The sequence below is a fragment of the Gymnoscopelus microlampas genome (assembly GCF_963454915.1).
Source record: "Gymnoscopelus microlampas genome assembly, chromosome: 18".
Lineage (NCBI taxonomy): Eukaryota > Metazoa > Chordata > Actinopteri > Myctophiformes > Myctophidae > Gymnoscopelus > Gymnoscopelus microlampas.
Window position 1 is genome coordinate 38,695,319 of NC_139955.1, and position 18,982 is coordinate 38,714,300.

The 18,982-nt window shown below is 41.3% G+C and overlaps 1 protein-coding gene across 3 annotated transcripts in view; it reads right to left on the reverse strand.

Annotated features, from left to right (window-relative positions):
* The window catches only part of LOC311065358 (ecto-NOX disulfide-thiol exchanger 2-like), a 237,206-nt gene that overhangs the window by 2,107 nt on the left and 216,117 nt on the right, over positions 1 to 18,982 (reverse strand). For 2 of the 3 annotated variants that reach the window (XM_084085668.1, XM_084085670.1), the window contains 5 exons: positions 15,645 to 15,832; positions 11,823 to 11,963; positions 6,200 to 6,262; positions 5,752 to 5,866; positions 3,709 to 3,794 (listed from right to left, as the gene is read on the reverse strand). In XM_084085668.1, coding sequence (XP_083941794.1) covers positions 3,709 to 3,794; positions 5,752 to 5,866; positions 6,200 to 6,262; positions 11,823 to 11,963; positions 15,645 to 15,832 — 593 coding nt within the window. The remainder of the gene's footprint in view (positions 1 to 3,708; positions 3,795 to 5,751; positions 5,867 to 6,199; positions 6,263 to 11,822; positions 11,964 to 15,644; positions 15,833 to 18,982) is intronic. The other variant, XM_084085669.1, reaches the window with a different exon arrangement.

Consider the following 18,982-nt stretch of genomic DNA (forward strand, 5'->3'; position numbering starts at 1 on the left):
TATTCTCTGTGACCTCCTCATTGCATGCACAGGCTTGTCGTAGTAGAGGGGGAAAAAATATCCACACGGGGTAATCCATTTCACAGCTGTGGCCGTTTGAATCCAGCTTGTTTTTGCCGTAAAGCAAGAGGAACGGAGGTATTGGCATTTTGCCACAGGAATTAAACAGGAAGTAAACAAGCCATTTGTGTGTGTGTGTGTGTGTGTGTGTGTGTGTGTGTGTGTGTGTGTGTGTGTGTGTGTGTGTGTGTGTGTGAGTGTGTGTCTGTGTGTGTTTCAGTAACAAGATGACGGATTGTGACATGAAGTGAAAGGAGATATCTTTGAACTTGATAGTGCAAAGCTTCGCTGTCGTTTCCTGTCATGATGACAATGATACTGCATGTTTGCTTTCACACCTGCATCCGTGACACATGATTAGGTAATAATAATATACTTCATTTGTAAAGGCCAGTAACTCAAAGAGTTGTGGTGCCTGTATTCATTAAAAGTTAAATACAAAAATAAATGGTAAATGTGCATTATTACGGACCCAAGCGGCCAACATGGATTTGGAGGAGGGTGGCTGTCATGTCCCTTAGTTGCATGGCGTAAATAGCAGATCTACAAGCTCACAACGCGTCACATTCGTGACGCGTTGTGAGCTTGTAGATCTGCTATTTACTGTAACTGAGCACGACTCCGGCACGCAACTAAGTATATCTGAGCCTTTGGGGGATAGATAGGGTGAGAAGGCTCAGTCACCAGGGAGAGACTCGAGTAGAGCTGCTTTGTGTGGAAATGAGCCAGAATCATGTGGTGCAGGATGAACCTCCTGGTCGCCTCCCCAGGGAGGGAGGTGCTACAGGCACCACCAGCTGGGGAGGAGAGACCACAGGGGCAGGCCGAGGACCAGGTGGGGGGGTTATTAGGCCTCTGGATCCCACAGTTAGAGCTGAGCTAATGTGGCCGTGGGGAGAAGTAAGTCTGGGGTTCTCTGCCGGAACCGTTTCCTCCATGACCTGGATGGATGAGTGGATGAATGGATGGATGGATGGATGGATGAATGGAAGGGAAGGATGTGTATTGTGTGATTAATGCCCGCTGTGGCCGGAGCTGTGTGTGGCATACGGTGGTGTAAAGTAACTAAGAACATTTACTCTAGTGCCGTACTTGAGTACAATTTTGAGGTATTTTTTACTTTAGTGGAGTACTGTACATCCAATCTATCCAATACTTATACTTCTCCTCCACTACATCTCTGCGGAAAATATTGTACTTTTACTCCACTACAATTATTTGAAAACTTTAGTTATTAGTGTAGTTACTTTTTAGATTCATATTTTTATCACTCAACATACATTAACCACATAAGCTCTATATATAATTCGGCTATTTGAAAATAGCCGATCTACAAGCTCACAACACGTCGCATGGTGACGTGTTGTCAGCTTGTAGATCTACTATTTTCAAAAGATTTTTTTAATACATTTTATGTAGTCTCTTATAAACCGTATGCCCACCGTCTGTGAACCAGTGAACACCGTAATACCAAACGGTACGTGACATTGTGCCGTCAACACACTGTGGTTGAGCCCCCCTTCCTACACTAACTCTGTTGTGTTTGTTATAGCCGGACGGCACACTCACTTCAACTCTTAATTACAGATCATTCTGTTGGAAACCTGTAATTTCATGCTACAGTGACGTTTCCTAGCACCTAGGCCATAAGCCTTGTATAGGTAGCTATATTTCGGTTTTGTATCTTGAACGTCGGGTCCCAATTACTTCTGCAAGGGTCAAAATGTGTCCCCCTCAATGTTGGGATGGCCTTGAACCTTTTGGTACTTTAAGTACATTTTGATACCAATACTTTTGTACTTTTACTCAAGTACATTTGGAATTCCGGACTTTTACTTGTAACAGTGCAGCATTGATACTTTTACTTAAGTAAGAAATGTGCGTACTCTTTCCCACCACTGCATGAGATCAGACCAGTCCAGGCTTACTGTGTCAGAATGAGGGATAACATTTTACTAGTTCTCTATCATCAAGGGAAATCACAGCCCTTTGCTGCTAGAGATATAGCTATTGTAGATACATAACGATGATGGCTATGAGATTAAATGTCATAGCCATCCTCATCTTTATATATCCTTACATTTTAATGAATCGCAAAGAGATATATGGGCTCCACAAGAGCTGAACTTTCTCGTCAAATCTGCTTTTAGAACGACAATTATTGTATTGAGTTGCTCAGAGCAATTGAGGGTTCTTTTATTACACAAGCTTTCAAAGGGACCAATGTGGAATTGGCTTTCGTATTCTATTACCCAGACCATCATCAACCGAACAACGACTCGGCCATTAGTGACACCGGAATTGTACAAACACATTAAAAAGTCTGAAATCTGAAAATTAGCTTTTTGTTGGAGGAATACCAAATCGGTTTGATTTGAGTGTCCCTGGTTTTCAGTTAAAGAGCTCCTCTGTGTCAGTGGAAGGGTTTGTAAAAGCATTAGGCCGCAAGTGGTTCTCAAATTGAATAATTTAGAATTTTTTAAAACTCTCTTCTGGGGATCCAGTGGCCAAATACATATCAATTTATGTTTGAGAAACAGTGCATTTAGGGCTCACTGCTGGGTCTGTCTGTGCTATGAGCATCAAACTGCTGGAAGCACAATACAACCTGGCCCATACGTCAGCCCTGTGTGTGTATAGCCTGTCATGGCCAGACTAATATCACTGCGTAGTGAGTGGAACCTGCATTTCTGAGGGGCAAATAAAAACAATGCCTCTGCTGATAAAATGTGCATACTGGGCCCTGATTGGTCCCTCACAACTTCGGAGGGAGAGAAATACAATCTCTATTAAGAGGGGCCAGACCTAATCTGCCAAGAGCAATTTGTTCTTGCAATGGCAGATTAGTCTGGAACCAGGCTAGTGTGTATATGCTTGTGTGTGTGTGTGTGTGTGTGTGTGTGTGTGTGTGTGTGTGTGTGTGTGTGTGTGTGTGTGTGTGTGTGTGTGTGTGTGTGTGTGTGTGTGTGTGTGTGTGTGTGTGTTTCAACTGCCATGTTCATGTGCAATAATCAAAATGATGCCTTTTCAGATGTCACAGCTAATACACCAGATGCTATTACTGTTGACGAGGACAGTAGAGAAGTGACCATTTTGGAAGTGGCATGTACATTTGACCACAGTCTAGAAGAGGCATTCCTTACCAAGGTGCTTAAGTACTAACGTCTTACGGATGCTATTATACAGCTTGATTACAAATGTAAACTGCTTATATTTGGAAGCCTCGGTAATGTCCACAAATCAGTTGTGAGAGGCCTGCAGATTGCAGGAATGCCCAAGCCAAAAGCTAAGGCATTGGCAAAATTCTGTTCAGTGTCTGTGATAATTGGCGTCATATATGGAGGAGGCGATGCTTCCTGTACCCGTCTGTATTCACATCTGTATTCTGAAATACTTGTTGTTGAGCTTTACCAAGTCTGTGCATCTACTACCATTTGTGTTCAAGAATTTCATGTTAAAATGTGAACGCAAATACAGATGTTAAATGTGTGTGTGTGTGTGTGTGTGTGTGTGTGTGTGTGTGTGTGTGTGTGTGTGTGTGTGTGTGTGTGTGTGTGTGTGTGTGTGTGTGTGTGTGTGTGTGCGTGCGCGCGCCCCAGTGCAAAGCTATTAAGAGGACAACCCCTGCTGTGTGTGTGCATCCAGTACCTTGGTGCCCAGACACTGTAGATAGGAGCAGATGTACTCGATGCTGGCTCCAAACGGATGGACATGGAGGAAGGTTGAAATGATCCCTGAGGTACAGAGAAACACAAGGAAGGCGTGCAGAGATGTTAATCACACTGTCAGTGGAACAAAACACGTCCCAACTGTTGAGCTGAACCTGTCGCCTGCTGAGCCTGATGTAAAAAACAACAACAACAACAACAACAACCAACACAGGCATTTTCAATAACATCAATAACCTCCTCTTCTCTCTCCTCTGACTGATTATAAAATGAGTGTGGAGGCGTCAAGTGTCTTTCTCCCGTCTTCTCTCCTACACATTTTAACCCATTAAGACCGGGGACGCTGTGGGCGCTGGGGACGTGTCTTCTCCTCCGTGTCATTTTTAGATCTATTTGGCTATAAAAAAAATAGCAGATCTACAAGCTCATAGCACGGCACCGAGTGCCGCGCTATGAGCTTGTAGATCTGCAATTTAATTTTTAAACTTTTTAACTTTGAATATATGTTTTTTAAAGCGAACATTTGTAACTCAAATCTTTGCTTCTGGGGGATTCTACAAATGTCTTCTAAATCCTTACAGTTTTTTTTGAAAAAACACATGTTGCTATAATCAGTGGTGCTCAAACTTTTCATGTCAAGGACCCCCAAAATGATATTTATTTGGCCACAGACCCCCCCATCTCAAAATATGTTGTTTCAGGGACCCGCCAGAAGCAAAGATTTCAGTTACAAATGTTTGCTTTAAAAAAATATATATACTCAAAGATTTTCACGATTTTTCAAAAATAGCAAATAACAAGCGCGTATATCTGTGAGCTTGTATATCTGCTATTTTTGAATAGCCAAAGAAATTAAAATGACAGAGATGCGTTCCCGGATTGAATGGGTTAAGATCTGACAGTGTTTAATGATAGCTTTGATGCTGCCGTTTCTCATCAACGCTGCCCAAGCAGCTTCAGTTTGAGCGTTTCTTCCAATTCAACCAAAAACGATCTGCTTGTTTATCAGCTTAGTCACACAGGACTGTCCTAGAGGACATGTAACCCTCCACCTCTGCTAAATAAATAAAAAGAGTGAAAAAGCTGCCGATACTGCCTAAAAGGCTGGTATCGTTGAGTATGCCAGTCTATGCCATTTCCATACCACATCATTTATCACGTGGTCATATGTTATTTACAGTAATATTTTTGAATGGTTCAGTTGATGTTGCACTACTGTTTGTGTTTAATATATTATGTTTTAATTTATATTTATTCCTAGATCAGTGGTTCTCAACAGTTTCATTTCAAGGACCCCCATAACTCTGAGAGTTACATACCTGTAAGGGTCCATTTGGAACCCCCTCAAAGGAACCCTGAGAGTCCCTGGACCCCACTTTGAGAACCACTGTGACCTAGATAGATTTCTTTTAAATGACATACTGTTATCGGATCAGTACTCGGTATCGACCGATACGCAAGTTACGGTTATCTAACCTGATCTCACAGAACACAGTGAAATAGCACGGAACGAAAATTCCGTAAATAAACCCGAAAAGCTGTGCATATGAGCCGCGAATCCCACGGTGAAATAACATGGGTTGCAACCCGAAAGCAGAACAGTCCCCACCACATGATTTACGATTCTGTGCCTATCGGTATATAACTCAGACGGCACCGAGTAGTCTCAAGCGAACGTCGCAACGTTCAGCACGGCAACTCGCTCGCTTTAGCTCACACGGTGGCGATTCATTCCAGTTGGCTTGAGACTGCGTGCCTCCAACATGGTCTAAAACGTAACAAAGTCAATGGAGGGGAGTCGTGGCTCCTATGCACGGGTTTTCTAGTCATCTATGTACAGAATGTCAATCCGTGCTATTTCACGTGTGAGATCGGGTTGGGGTATAGGAATCGGTATAGAGAAGGGAAAAATGGTATGGGTACATCTCTAGCTCTATATTGGAGTGAATCAGTACACACTAGTATACAGTATCAGTGGTAGTTGTATTGATGAAGATGTATACAGTGAGGTGTGTCATCGTACCAACAAGCAGGGCTTCTCTCTCAGAGTTGACAGGACTTTGGGGAATCTTCTCTGGGGGGCCGTCCTTCTCCTTCTCCTGACTGCAAGACACCACTGATGATGCTGTCGTCGCCTCCTACACACACACACACACACACACACACACACACACACACACACACACACACACACACACACACACACACACACACACACACACACACACACACACACACACACACACACACACACACACACACACACACACACAGCTCAATTGGATTGATGGTGGTGGCAAGTAATTGAGTACACGTATTCAAGTACTCAACTTATGTAAAATGTTGAGGTATTCTTTTTTACTTTACTGGATTATTTCCAAAATTCAATACTTTTTGAGAGATTTGAGGAAAGAGGGAGAGAGAGAAGTAGTAAAAGACATGAAGAGGGTTCAGTCCTTATTGTCTCTTACGTTGGTTTGATTAACACTCTCCTCATTCCCTACGTCATCTGGCTTTGATGTCTCCAGCTGCGGCTAAATTGGAAACAAATTATAGAGGAATTAAAAATGTAATTGTTACACAATGCATTCAAACACAAAGAAACACATGAACGTGCACACTTAGTGTGAACAGACTCACACATGGACATATTCATGTAGGCATCTACACCCCCCCAAACCACACACACACACACACACACACGCATACAAATGACTAGAAAAGCACAGTAGGATAGTCCTGATTCTTTAAATTCTAAACAGCCTCAGGCAAAGGGGATCATCAATCAAACACAGAGCACATCCACTAGGAATATAATTATCTTTTTGCATTTCTTTTTTTAAAGTATAAACAAATTGGTTTCTTATTAAACCTGACAGTGAGATTTACTAAAAAGAGCTACTGGGAGGTGCCATTGCGTTGGGCTGTTGACATCAGGGCTCCAGGGTAACCGTTTTCTACACATTCTAACTGTCCCAAAGTCAATTATTTTCTTTTCTTATTGTTGGTGAAATATGCTTGGATAATACTTTCCATTTTCTTTTTTTTATGATTCACGGCCACACACACACACACACACACACACACACACACACACACACACACACACACACACACACACAACAAATCACTGCTACAACAAGATCTAATTGCCTGGGGGCGGCATGAATAGAAGGGTGTGTGCGTGTCATAAGGTGTGTGTAATGGAAGTGTGGAAGGAATTCCATTATGTTTTGGGTTTTGAGACAGAATTGGACCTGTGGCCCTGCAGAGATGGAGAGATTGATTTGAGACAAGTTGACCTGTTATTGAGAGAGTTAGTTACAGCACAGCACGGAGAGAGAGCAGCAGTGGAATCAATGCCTGCATGGTCCAACTTTAACTCGCCAAGAACGGGAAAGCATCCGTGTGTCATTTTTAGATTTCTTTGGCTATTCAAAAAATAGCAGATCTACAAGCTCATATTGAGCCATGAGCTTGTAGATCTGCTGTTTTTGAAAAATCGTGAAAATGTGTGCAAATCTTTGAACGTATTTTTTTTTTAAATCTTTGCTTCTGGGGGATTCTACAAATGTCTTTAAAAAAAAAAAACATATGTTATAATCAGTGCTTCTCAAACCTTTTCACCCCCCGTCCCCCCCAACCCCCCGTCTCGAAATATTTTGTTCCAGGGACCCCCCCAGTAGCAAAGATTTGAGTTAAAAAAGATTTGAACACATTTTCACGATTTCTTTTTCAAAAATAGCAGATCTACAAGCTCATAGCGCAGCACTCGGTGCCGCGCTATGAGCTTGTAGATCTGCTATTTTTGAATAGCCAAATAAATCTAAAATCTAATACAGATTCTTTCCCGGTCTTAATGGGTTAAGTATCAAAGAAAAAAACACAACCTCTTGTATTTGTGAATATCATGGGTTTAAAATGTCAACTCTCTATTCTACTCTATTCAAACAATGGCTCCCTTTTAAAAAGGGAAACAGGCCACATGGTGCCAGTAACTCTGCGCTGATGGACATCCTGTGATGGATGTGTACAGTGACAGCTCGGTGACGGTCAATCGACCAATGAGGGTGAACTGATGTCATGAGGAGATCCTGCTCAACATGGCAAATCAGCCCAAAATGGCTATATCGGTCTGGAGAGAAAACCTCCTGGAAAACTGATTTGTCTTTCCACCGTCTCCCATGATTCATCCGTGTCCCTATGTGTGGATTTAATTAACATATTTACCAAGGATCACTGATGCGGGGGGAGACACATTTCTGTCACAACACAGTCTAATCAAAGGCAACACCGTTAAAGATCAACTCTGCCTCTGTGGTTGATGTGAATGAAGGGTGACCATGCAGTGGATTTGCTGCAGGAGGACTCTTTCATCTCTATATGCAGTGGTGTAATGCAGTACATTTACTCTAAGTACTGTACTTAAGTAAAACTTTGAGGTATTTTTTTTTACTTTATTGGAGTATTTCCTATTTTCAGTACTTTTACTTCTACTCCACTACACCTCAGAGGCAAATATTATACTTTTACTCCAATACAATTATTTGACAACTTTAGTTACTAGTTACTTAATAGATTTTGATTATTATTACAAAACATATCACTTCAGCTCTGTATACATTTCGGACATTTGAAAATAACCGATGTACAAGCTCACAACGTGAGCTTGTAGATCTGCTATTTTCAAATAGATTTTTATACATTTAAAAACTTGTGAAATGGAACATTCTGCATAACGAGGACTTTCTACTTTTGTACTTCAAGTAAATTCCAGACTTTTACTTGTAACAGAGTATTTCTACAATGCCGTATTGATACTTTTACTTAACCCATTAAGACCTGGAACTGTCATTTTTAGATTTGAGCTAAAAAGCATTATTTTACACTTTGGGCTATTCAAAAATAGCAGATATACAAGCTCATAGCGCGGCACCGAGTGCCGCGCTATGAGCTTGTAGATCTGCTATTTTTGAAAAATCGTGAAAATGTGTGCAAATCTTTGAATATATATATTTTTAAAGCGAACATTTTTAACTCAAATATTTGCTTCTAGGGGTCCCTGGAACAAAATATTTTGATGGGGGTCCGCGGCCAAATACATATCATTTTGGGGGTCCTTGACATGAAAGAGATTGAGCACCACTGATATAGACACATACGTTTTTCAGAATACTGTTGGGATTTAGGAGACATATAGAATCGGCTTCAGGTCTCAATGGGTTAAGTAAAAAATGTGAGCACTTTTTCCACCTGTCTATATGTGGTATCAAAGCAGTGCAGTCCAGCAGCTCAACAGGAGCCACAGAGCGTGAAGAGATGAGGATCAAATATGAAGCAGCTCTCTGCATGAGTTGAGAGCCTCATATTAGTATTATAATTATCCAATTAAACAGCTGATTGATGCTGAAGTTCATTTTAATGGCAGCCCTCCCCCTTGTTATCACACCGAGCCAGATAACAATTCATCCGATATTAGCTTGTTTAATTGGAAGAGTGTTCACTTTCATCAGCACTGTCCAGGACAACATCTAGTTGTCTATGTGTGAAGGCAGAATAATGACTGCTACAACATATGCTGTATTGCAGGGTGACCAGGTACTAGAGGAGTGGTTATTATAGTAGGGGTGCAACAGTTAACTGAACTAATCAATTTAATATTATGAAAAATAATGAATAATCTAATAAAACAATTCATTAATAAACGATCCTTATTTTGGGCATTATAGGCAAAAACATAAGATTAAAAAAAAACACACAAAAGCTCACATCGCATCACGTGATTTTTGCTTTAAGCTTAGCTTACTTCAAGGGGAGAAATCCTACTCACACTATACATTAAAACTAAAATGCTACAAATTCTTGTAAATGTTTTAAAAACTGAAAAAAGCATGATGGAAAAATGCTGGTACTCTGCATGGGTGAGTAGTACTCAAAAAATGAAGTAATCTTACAAAAGTGGTATCGGTGCAATTAATAATTAACGTGTCAGTTGAGCTCATTTCTAGCCTTGCCTCTGGGTAGGGCATAATACAGTAAAGCTATGCTGCTGTGTGATTGGTGGCCGCTCTGCGATGTTGGCAAAAAGGTCAGCAGATAATGTTTCCTCTCCGACAAGCAAGGACATAAGTGGCTTATAGTCGCTTAATTAACACAGGTTCTCAAAGTGTGTGTGTGTGTGGGGAGGGGGGGCAGCTAAATTATTGATAAGTTAGGAACCAAATGGACCAAAACAGGTCTGTAACATCAAGAAGAGTGTACAAATGGAACCAGATGGACCCTTAGAGGTGATTTTGGTTCAATTTGTACACTCTCTGATTTGGGGGTCCGTGACACAACATCAAACTGGGGGTCCGTGACACAACACCAAACTGGGGGTCCTTGAAATTAAAAAGTTTCAGAACCACTGGCTTAACAACTCTCTGCTCATAGAAAATAAAGGGACTTCCAAGCTAAATTTGGCGTCTCAAATGGCTGGTGGAATGAATTCACTGGTGAGACCCAGGAAGCCAGCGTAGAAACTGAAGAGGATTGAATGCCTAGTCTATGAAGTCTATCTCACTGATGGTTATATGGTTATATATATGACAAGCTGTCAACTGAACGCTCACATGCTTTGAATGAATGAACAGCCCTTTTTTTATAGACATGATGTTCACTCACTTATGCTATTGTCAACATAACATCAACATAAAAAGCTCCATTTGTGCCACTGAGGGAAGGCTTACTGCTGTTTTAAAACGTTTTTCACAGCAGTAAGTGTCGCATGGTTTTCCCAAAACACAATGTTAAAGAACTGAGAAACAATGCACAGCTGTGTTTACTTGATATACTGTAAAGGCTGACAAAAAGCCAACAAAATCACTACTGAAGGTTATACATTTCCTATGTTGAACAATGCTTGGAAGGTTAATGAGGGAGAAAACATTAAATAGCATTTGGGAGCAAGTCTAGAAACACAAAAGTTGTGATATCTTGCTTTTCAGTGTGAATTAGAAATTGGTAATGTGTGTGTCTTTTAGAAGAGAATGAATTAGGCTCCCTAAGGAAAGGCACAAACAAAAACTTTAGTCGGAAATAAGGTTCCCTGTGGTTCTCCTACACGCCCACTGCATTCACCAATTCATCACAATAACATACTTCCAAATGGTTTGAAGAAAGTTGTAAACAGTTATAAAGACCATAATATATGACCAACTGTTTCTGATTAAATATTTACCCTGTGTTAAAACTTTCCTCTCTGATTAAAGCATGACCTGAATTGTGTCATTCACTTCTAAAATCACCTTGAACTAAAAAGAAAACTAGGCGGAAGTGGTCTTTGGCTAAGAGTTGATCTAGAGTAGGTGTGTGTGTGTGTGTGTGTGTGTGTGTGTGTGTGTGTGTGTGTGTGTGTGTGTGTGTGTGTGTGTGTGTGTGTGTGTGTGTGTGTGTGTGTGTGTGTGTGTGTGTGTGTGTGTGTGTGTGTGTGTGAATTAAAGCTGCACAATGTTAACTTTCCTCGTCTACTCCGGATTTGAAACCAGTTTCCTGCGCAAGTGCTGACATTTTTACCATTGAGCTAATAGAGCCTGCCTGCTTGCTCAGGGGACAAAATAAACCTTGACCATAAGGTCAAAATCTGTGTCAGATCCTGCGTCTAGGTGAGACATGACCTTTGACACGATCTAAATGTTTCGATTGAAGAGCAAGGAGACAAAATACAACCACCCCAATGGTATAAGTTACATTGTATTAACACATTGCCTGCCATGGACGCAGATCTGCATTCTTTCAAAAAAAAAAAAAAAAATCAAAATAAAAGTTTTTTTTTTTTACATTTTTTAATTTGACCCAAAGACCAAGGAGATATGATTTTCCGAAGATTTAGACTCCCAGACACTTCCTTGTAACTTAAAACTTAAAAATTCTGTATCTCGCCTCCTAAGTACTTTTTTTTCCTCATTGAAAAAGTCTGGCAGTCTACTAAGAAAAAAAAAAAAAAGATGGCAGCCAATGTGTTAACATACAGATTGGACAAAATTACATTTTATTCAGTAAAAAAAGAATGACGTAGTGCCGCTTTAAAGTACGCATGCATCTACATGAACGTACCTGTATCGTGACCGTACTCTGTAGGTTCTTCAGTCCTTCTTTGAGGGTCTGGACTTGGTTCTGCAGCTGCTGTTTTTCCTCCGTACTCTTCTCAAGCTCCGCCTCCCGTTGTTTCAACTCGTCCCTTATCTTTAATAGTTGCTGCAACAAGAAAAACAGAACAGTTCTTCAGTAATGCATAACAACATTTAGCAGTCAGTCATTAACTGTGGTTCATACCAAGTCACCGTCCGCCATAAAAAGGACCCCGTCTGTCACGGGGTCTCCTCCCCAGTGGGACGTGCAAGGCGAGGACCTCGCTATAGGGAGACGCTCAGGAGGCATCCGTACTAGATGCCCGAACCACCTAAGCTGGCTCCTTTCCAAAGGGAAGGAGCAGCGGTTCTACACCGAGTCTCTCTCTCGGGTCAACCTAACTCTAAGGGAGAGGCCAGCCTCTGAGAATGAGAAAAGTAATTTTGGCCACTTTTATCCGCGAGCCTTATTCTTTCGGTCATGACCCACACTTCATGACCAAAATAGAAACAGTGAATAAAAATAAAAGGAGGCCCCTTTTACACAGCCTGTCTGAGACACAGCGAATGTCATTTCGCCTCACTGTGTTATATATAAAGGTAGGTATGGACACAGGAATGGGGTGAGGCATTGTTTGGCCACCTTTGAGCCAGCCCAGCAGTGGAAGTAGTCACTGAGTCGAATCCACATCTGTGTAAAAAGGACAACTGAATAGGGTGGGAGTGGAACAGATAATCTAAGGTATGCGCACCTTCCTGCCTAAAAAGTCTCCCTCATTATCTTCAATTTCTCCTCCATCGTGTTTCTGATCACACAGAAACGTTGCTATTTTCACAAGCCGACCCAACCCACTGCCATGAAAATCAAAGATTTTTTTTTTCTGTAGCACTTTGAGATTTGACTCAAACGTAAATTGCATTACAAATATTATTCTTATTATTATTGTTGCATAATCTCCGTATACAAATGGCTACTGAGAACCCAACAGAGATGAGAAAACTAACCTTCTTCTTTCCAATACAAAGCACCTTGACGAGCTGCAGGGGGCTTTAAGCATGTGATTTCATGCTGCAACATCCATATTTATCACAATTCATGAAGAGGAAACAGACAAATTACATGCTCATGATATTTCATGGTAATTCATGCGTGTGTGTGTGTGTGTGTGTGTGTGTGTGTGTGTGTGTGTGTGTGTGTGTGTGTGTGTGTGTGTGTGATACACCACATGGAGCAGGCTCTCCAAAACTTGGCATATTCCAATTCATTTAATCCATTCAGCTAATCTTTTCATAAACACAGCATGACAGACATATGTTGGCAAGGTAATTACTTTCACAGCAAAAACAGCAGGGGCTTAATGGGTGCTCTTCTTCTAACCCATTAAGACCTGAGGCGGTTCTTAAAAAGATTCAAAATCCTAACAGTTTTTTGAAAAAAAAAAAAAAAAAAAAAAAAAAGTTTCAAGATTTTTCAAAAAATAGAAGATCTACAAGCTCATAGCGCGGCACTCGGTGCCGCGCTATGAGTTTGTATATCTGCTATTTTTTAATAGCCGAAGAAATCTAAAGTGACACAGATGCGTTCCAGGTCTGAATGGGCTAAACAAGAATCTATCATCATTTCCATTTCCTGTGACAACTTGCTAGGTGAGGACATGACAAATGAAAAGGTGAGGGAATCAGTTCAACATTTGGAGCTTTCTTTCCAAACAGTGTTTTTTATGTTCCGGGGGAAATTGCCTCAGACATCATAAACCAAAGACATCAAAACACTGAAGAGGAAATAAGCTGCAATCAGTTCCCTTCCTATTCTTTCACCCGTTTTGATCTCTTTTCACATCGACTAAACTGCAGTCTAGGAACCAGAGGTCATCAATCTACTGGGAGGGGAGGCCCATGTGGGGAAAAAAAGTTCATAAAGCACAATGAATAGCCGCCCAAAGAACGTGTGCATAACGATGTTACATTGGACCTAATGATGTCATAGACAACATAAATTATGTCATTGTGGACCTAGTGAAGTCATGACGTCCGCCTAGGCGGTTCGTGGAGCGGTCATTTCTTCAGTGCGTGTGACCTGTCCATGGAAAATGTCTACAAAACTGAGTTGTTATGCTTTGAGTAACATTCAGGTACGCTCAACAATGAGAGGCAAAAGTCTGCCGACTGTCAACCATCCTTTGAAGCAGTGGTTCTCCAAAACTTTTTCATGTCAAGGACCCCCAAAATGACACTTATCAGCCCGCGGACCCCCATTTGAGGGACCCCCATAAGAGAAGATTTCTAAGGCTCTAGCAGTGATTCTCAACCATTTTATTTTCAAGGACCCCCCAGTTTGACATGCATTAGGCTACGGACCCCCATTTAATGCCATTTCTATCTCTGGGACCCGAATTTATATTATAAAATCAATGTTAATGTAACTCTCAGAGTTACAGACCCATTAGGGTCCATTTGGTTCCTAACTTAGCTGGGGACCCCCTGGAACTCCCCCAAAGACCCCTGGGGGTCCCAGGACCCCACTTTGAGAACGAATGCTTTGAAGGACCACAAAAGGGAAGGAAAAACAATACTGCCATCATTTCAGGAAATGCAACAGAGTTGATTAGGTGAAGTTCAAAAGGTCGTGAGAGCAGCCTTCAAGCGTACAGGGGGCTGTTGTCCTCCAAAGCATAATGTTTTGAATGGTTTTCAATGGGAGCGCCACATATCTACGCAACGCTAGGAACACCAGTAGCATGACGAGGCACCGAGCATCTCTTCTGCGCTGAGCCGTGCATGTCTGGCATTTCTATCTGGTGGCTTTGTGCATTTGGATGAGTGATTTCTAAGAGCACCTTGTGTTTTCAGCTGGGACAAATAAATAAAACTCAAATAGCATCTGACATCTACCAAAGCCTACAATCTTCTAACCCGTCCTCAGAGGAGAATAACAGCTGTATTTTAAAGGAGTACTTCACCCAAAAAATGACTTATTTTATATCAGTTGCATACCCCATTAAGCCTTGAATTCATGGATTTCTTTTTGTTTTTGTCGCAGTCCTAAGCCAATAATTTGATGACCAGGTGTATTTCCGGTAGGAGACACAAAGAGTCTACTTTGTGTCTCCTACCGGATACATTAGCATCTTTCCGCCGGTAATGAAAGTATTGGCATAGGAATGCGACAAAAAATAAATACATCCATAAATTCAAGGGTTCATGGGGTGTGTATTGATAGAAAATAAGTCATTTTATGGGTGAACTACTGCTTTAACTCATGGCTTCTCATCGTCAGTGTCTGTATGGCTGTGTGTGTGTGTGTGTGTGTGTGTGTGTGTGTGTGTGTGTGTGTGTGTGTGTGTGTGTGTGTGTGTGTGTGTGTGTGTGTGTGTGTGTTTTGCATGCATGTGTGTCCCGTGTGTGAGCAAGCATGAGTCAGAAAAAGACAGACAGCTTGTGTGCATGCGTGCGTGTGTGTGTGTATGTGTGTGTGTATGTGCGTTCGCTATACCTTCTGGGGTGTGTATTGATAGAAAATAAGTCATTTTATGGGTGAACTACTGCTTTAACTCATGGCTTCTCATCGTCAGTGTCTGTATGGCTGTGTGTGTGTGTGTGTGTGTGTGTGTGTGTGTGTGTGTGTGTGTGTGTGTGTGTGTGTGTGTGTGTGTGTGTGTGTGTGTGTGTGTGTGTGTGTGTGTGTGTGTGTGTTTTGCATGCATGTGTGTCCCGTGTGTGAGCAAGCATGAGTCAGAAAAAGACAGACAGCTTGTGTGCATGCGTGCGTGTGTGTGTGTATGTGTGTGTGTATGTGCGTTCGCTATACCTTCTGCATGCCCTGCAGAGCCTGCTGCAGGAAGCTGAGCTGCTGACAGCGTGTGTTGTCCTCTTCACTCGTGATTGGCTGGTTCTTGCCCTGTTCCTGCTTGAGGAGCTCTACCTCGTTCCTGTAGGCGTCCAGCTGGCAGCGAAGGGAGTCATTCTCTTCCTTTAAGGCCTCTGTCTGCAACACAGCTACACACACACACACACACACACACACACACACAGTACGTAGGTATTAACTGTACTGTGACTGTGCTCGTTTCCACGCAGCTAAGTGCCACTGTTTACTCCATGAGTAATGTATGTCCCTAAATGTCTCCTAAAATAATTCCTCTTCACTATTTTACACCTTGCAATGATGCTCAATAAGCAGCTAGGGTTAATTTTCAAATAAACATGGGTATTATTAGATTATAGGACATATATAATCATCCCTTAACTCTGTTATGCAGTCAAACACTCAAAACCTTTTCACAATAATGGATCGCGGTCGCTGATAACACCATGAACTGCCCATGAACTGCACATGCTATCTGTCTTAAGGTCCGATTCACCAAATATATTGCACTGTAATGATAATATGCCAGCGCAAACATGCCCATACAGTTTCACAGCTGACTGCAATTTTCCCTCATTTTGCATCCGATTGCAATTATCCATGTGGCAAAGTAAGTACTGTGTAGCCTAAATGGTGGCTTTGTACCGCACTATTTGTGCTGATGCATCTTTGACAGTCAACCGAAGAATTGTGTGAATTCTGGTGGCGAGGCCTTACAGTATGTAGCAAAAGTCTGACAATTGATAAAGCAAGTATAGTAATAAAAAAAAGTCCACTGGATGATCAAAGGGATACAACTTCTGGAAATTGGACTTTTCAAAAATGACGTTGTTGCAGACAGTGCTCGGATTGGGCTGTAACTTATCGGTATAGACTAGAGTACCAGTTCTGCTGACTTCTGCCCACCCTCATTACTTATAATTACGTACAGTACCGCCACCTTCTGGTGAATATACTGTATGTATACATGTTGGGAAGCCGTGCGCATAGCAATTCCACATTTCCGCCTGCGCTTTCAAGGCTGCCTGTTGCCACCTTGACTGTGGAAATCCCGCACAAAATGTTGACCAAACTGTCACCTGACTTTCAAAGTTGGATAAAAGTTAAACGTGGCCAAAAAGCATCACTACAGTGAGCAAAACTCCAATGCCCATACATTCAACCTCATTCACAAAACATGCGGGTCATGTTAAGATTTCATTTTAAGGCATTCAATCCGGGAAAGCATCATCTGTGTCATTTTAGATTTCGGAAAACCGTTTCGGGATTTAGAAGGCATTTGTAGAATCGGCCTCAGGTCTAAATGGATTAACCCATGAAGACCTGAAGCCGATTCTACATATGTCTTCTAAATCTCAACAGTATTCTGAAAAACGTATGTTTCTATATCAGTGGTTCTCAAACTTTTTCATGTTAAGGACCCCCAAAATGATAGGTATTATAACAAAATATTTTGTTCCAGGGACCCCCTAGAAGCATAGATTTCAGTTAAAAAAACGTTCGCTTTAAACGAAAATATATTCAAAGATTTGCACACATTTTCACGATTTTTCAAAAATAGCAGATCTACAAGCTCGCTATGAGCTTGTATATCTGCTATTTTTGAATAGCCAAAGTGTAGAACAATGCTTTTTACCTTAAAATCAAAAAAATGACAGAGATGCGTTCCAGGTCTTAATGGGTTAATTTGGAGGCATTTCCATGAACACTGTGGCATTCATAACTTATATTATGAATGCCATAATACTTTGAATTTGTTCTTTGATACGATTACATTTTGACCAATCCGGCCGGCGACCTGAAATATATTTGACACCCACAATACCAGAGGGTTAGAATATGATTTAGCACAAAAGCCGCATAATCCTTTTGTGAATTCATCCCTCAGTGCTGTAGAAGGGAGACTTTTGAGTCTTTATTATCGTATGAGATCTACTCAGATCTGTGGGGATGTGCTGTATTATCAGCTCTGCTCTCCTCGAGGAGAGCCCAGAAGTGAGACTGAGTTGAGGAGATAAGGTTCAGACATACAGTAGGTTTTATGTGGGCTGTTCAACAGTCTGTGTTACGGAGAGCCTATCAGTGGTGTTGATGAATCTCCCGCTGTGTGTTTCTCCTGGGGCTCAGCAAGACTCCTAACAATTCCTCCTGTATTACACTATTAACCCATAAAGACCAGGGAAGCTATTCTGTGTCATTTTAAGATTTTTTTAAAGATTTGTGCAAATCTTTGAATATATATATATATGTTTTAAAGCGAACATTTTTAACTCCGATCTGTGGTTCTGGGGGTCCCTGGAACAACATATTTTGAGATGGGGGTCCGCGACCAAATACATATCATTTTGGGGGGCCTTGACAGGGAAAGGTTTTGAGCACCGCTGATATAGCAACATGAAGAAACATTAAGAAAACTGTTAGAGATTTAGAAGTTAATTACAAATGTTCGCTTTAAAAAAAATATATATATATATTCAAAGATTTGCAGAAATGTTCAAGATTTTTCAAAAATAGCAGATCTATTTATATCTATATATATATGATTTTTGAATAGCCAAAGAAATCAAAAAATGACACAGATTCTTTCCCGGTCTAAATGGGTTAAAGTTCGCAGTTTCGCACTTTTCTCAGACAGAAATCATTCAATTGTTCTGTTATTGCTAACACCAGAAAATATCATATTAACCCCTTCCTTTCTCCTCAGCCATTCCCACAACCATCCCATGAAACGACAGCTTTCTGACAGCCGTGTTAATTAAGGGCTATCTGATAGTGGATGTTGCACACGAGAGGAGCCCGCACAGCTGTCCACCTTCACATGCATTTGCATGCTGATTGGAGAAGCTCTCTCATTATCTGATGACAGGGATCAGAATTATTCAAAAGCAGGGATGAGAGCAGAACCAATCGAAACAGGAGTAGAAAATGCCTCTCTTTTTCACCGGAACAAACACAAACAAACAAACACGCACGCGCGCGCACACACACACACACACACACACACACACACACACACACACACACACACACACACACACACACACACACACACACACACACACACACACACACACACACACACACACACACACACACACACACACACACACACACACACACACACACACACACACACACACACAATAAATAATGAGGGTGGGAAAAAGTCAGCAGAACTGGTACTCTATACCGATACGAAATTAAACAGTTGTTCAACTGCATAACCAAGCAATGTCTCATTTTATACCATTACCAATATCAGAGCCGTTTATCCTTAATAG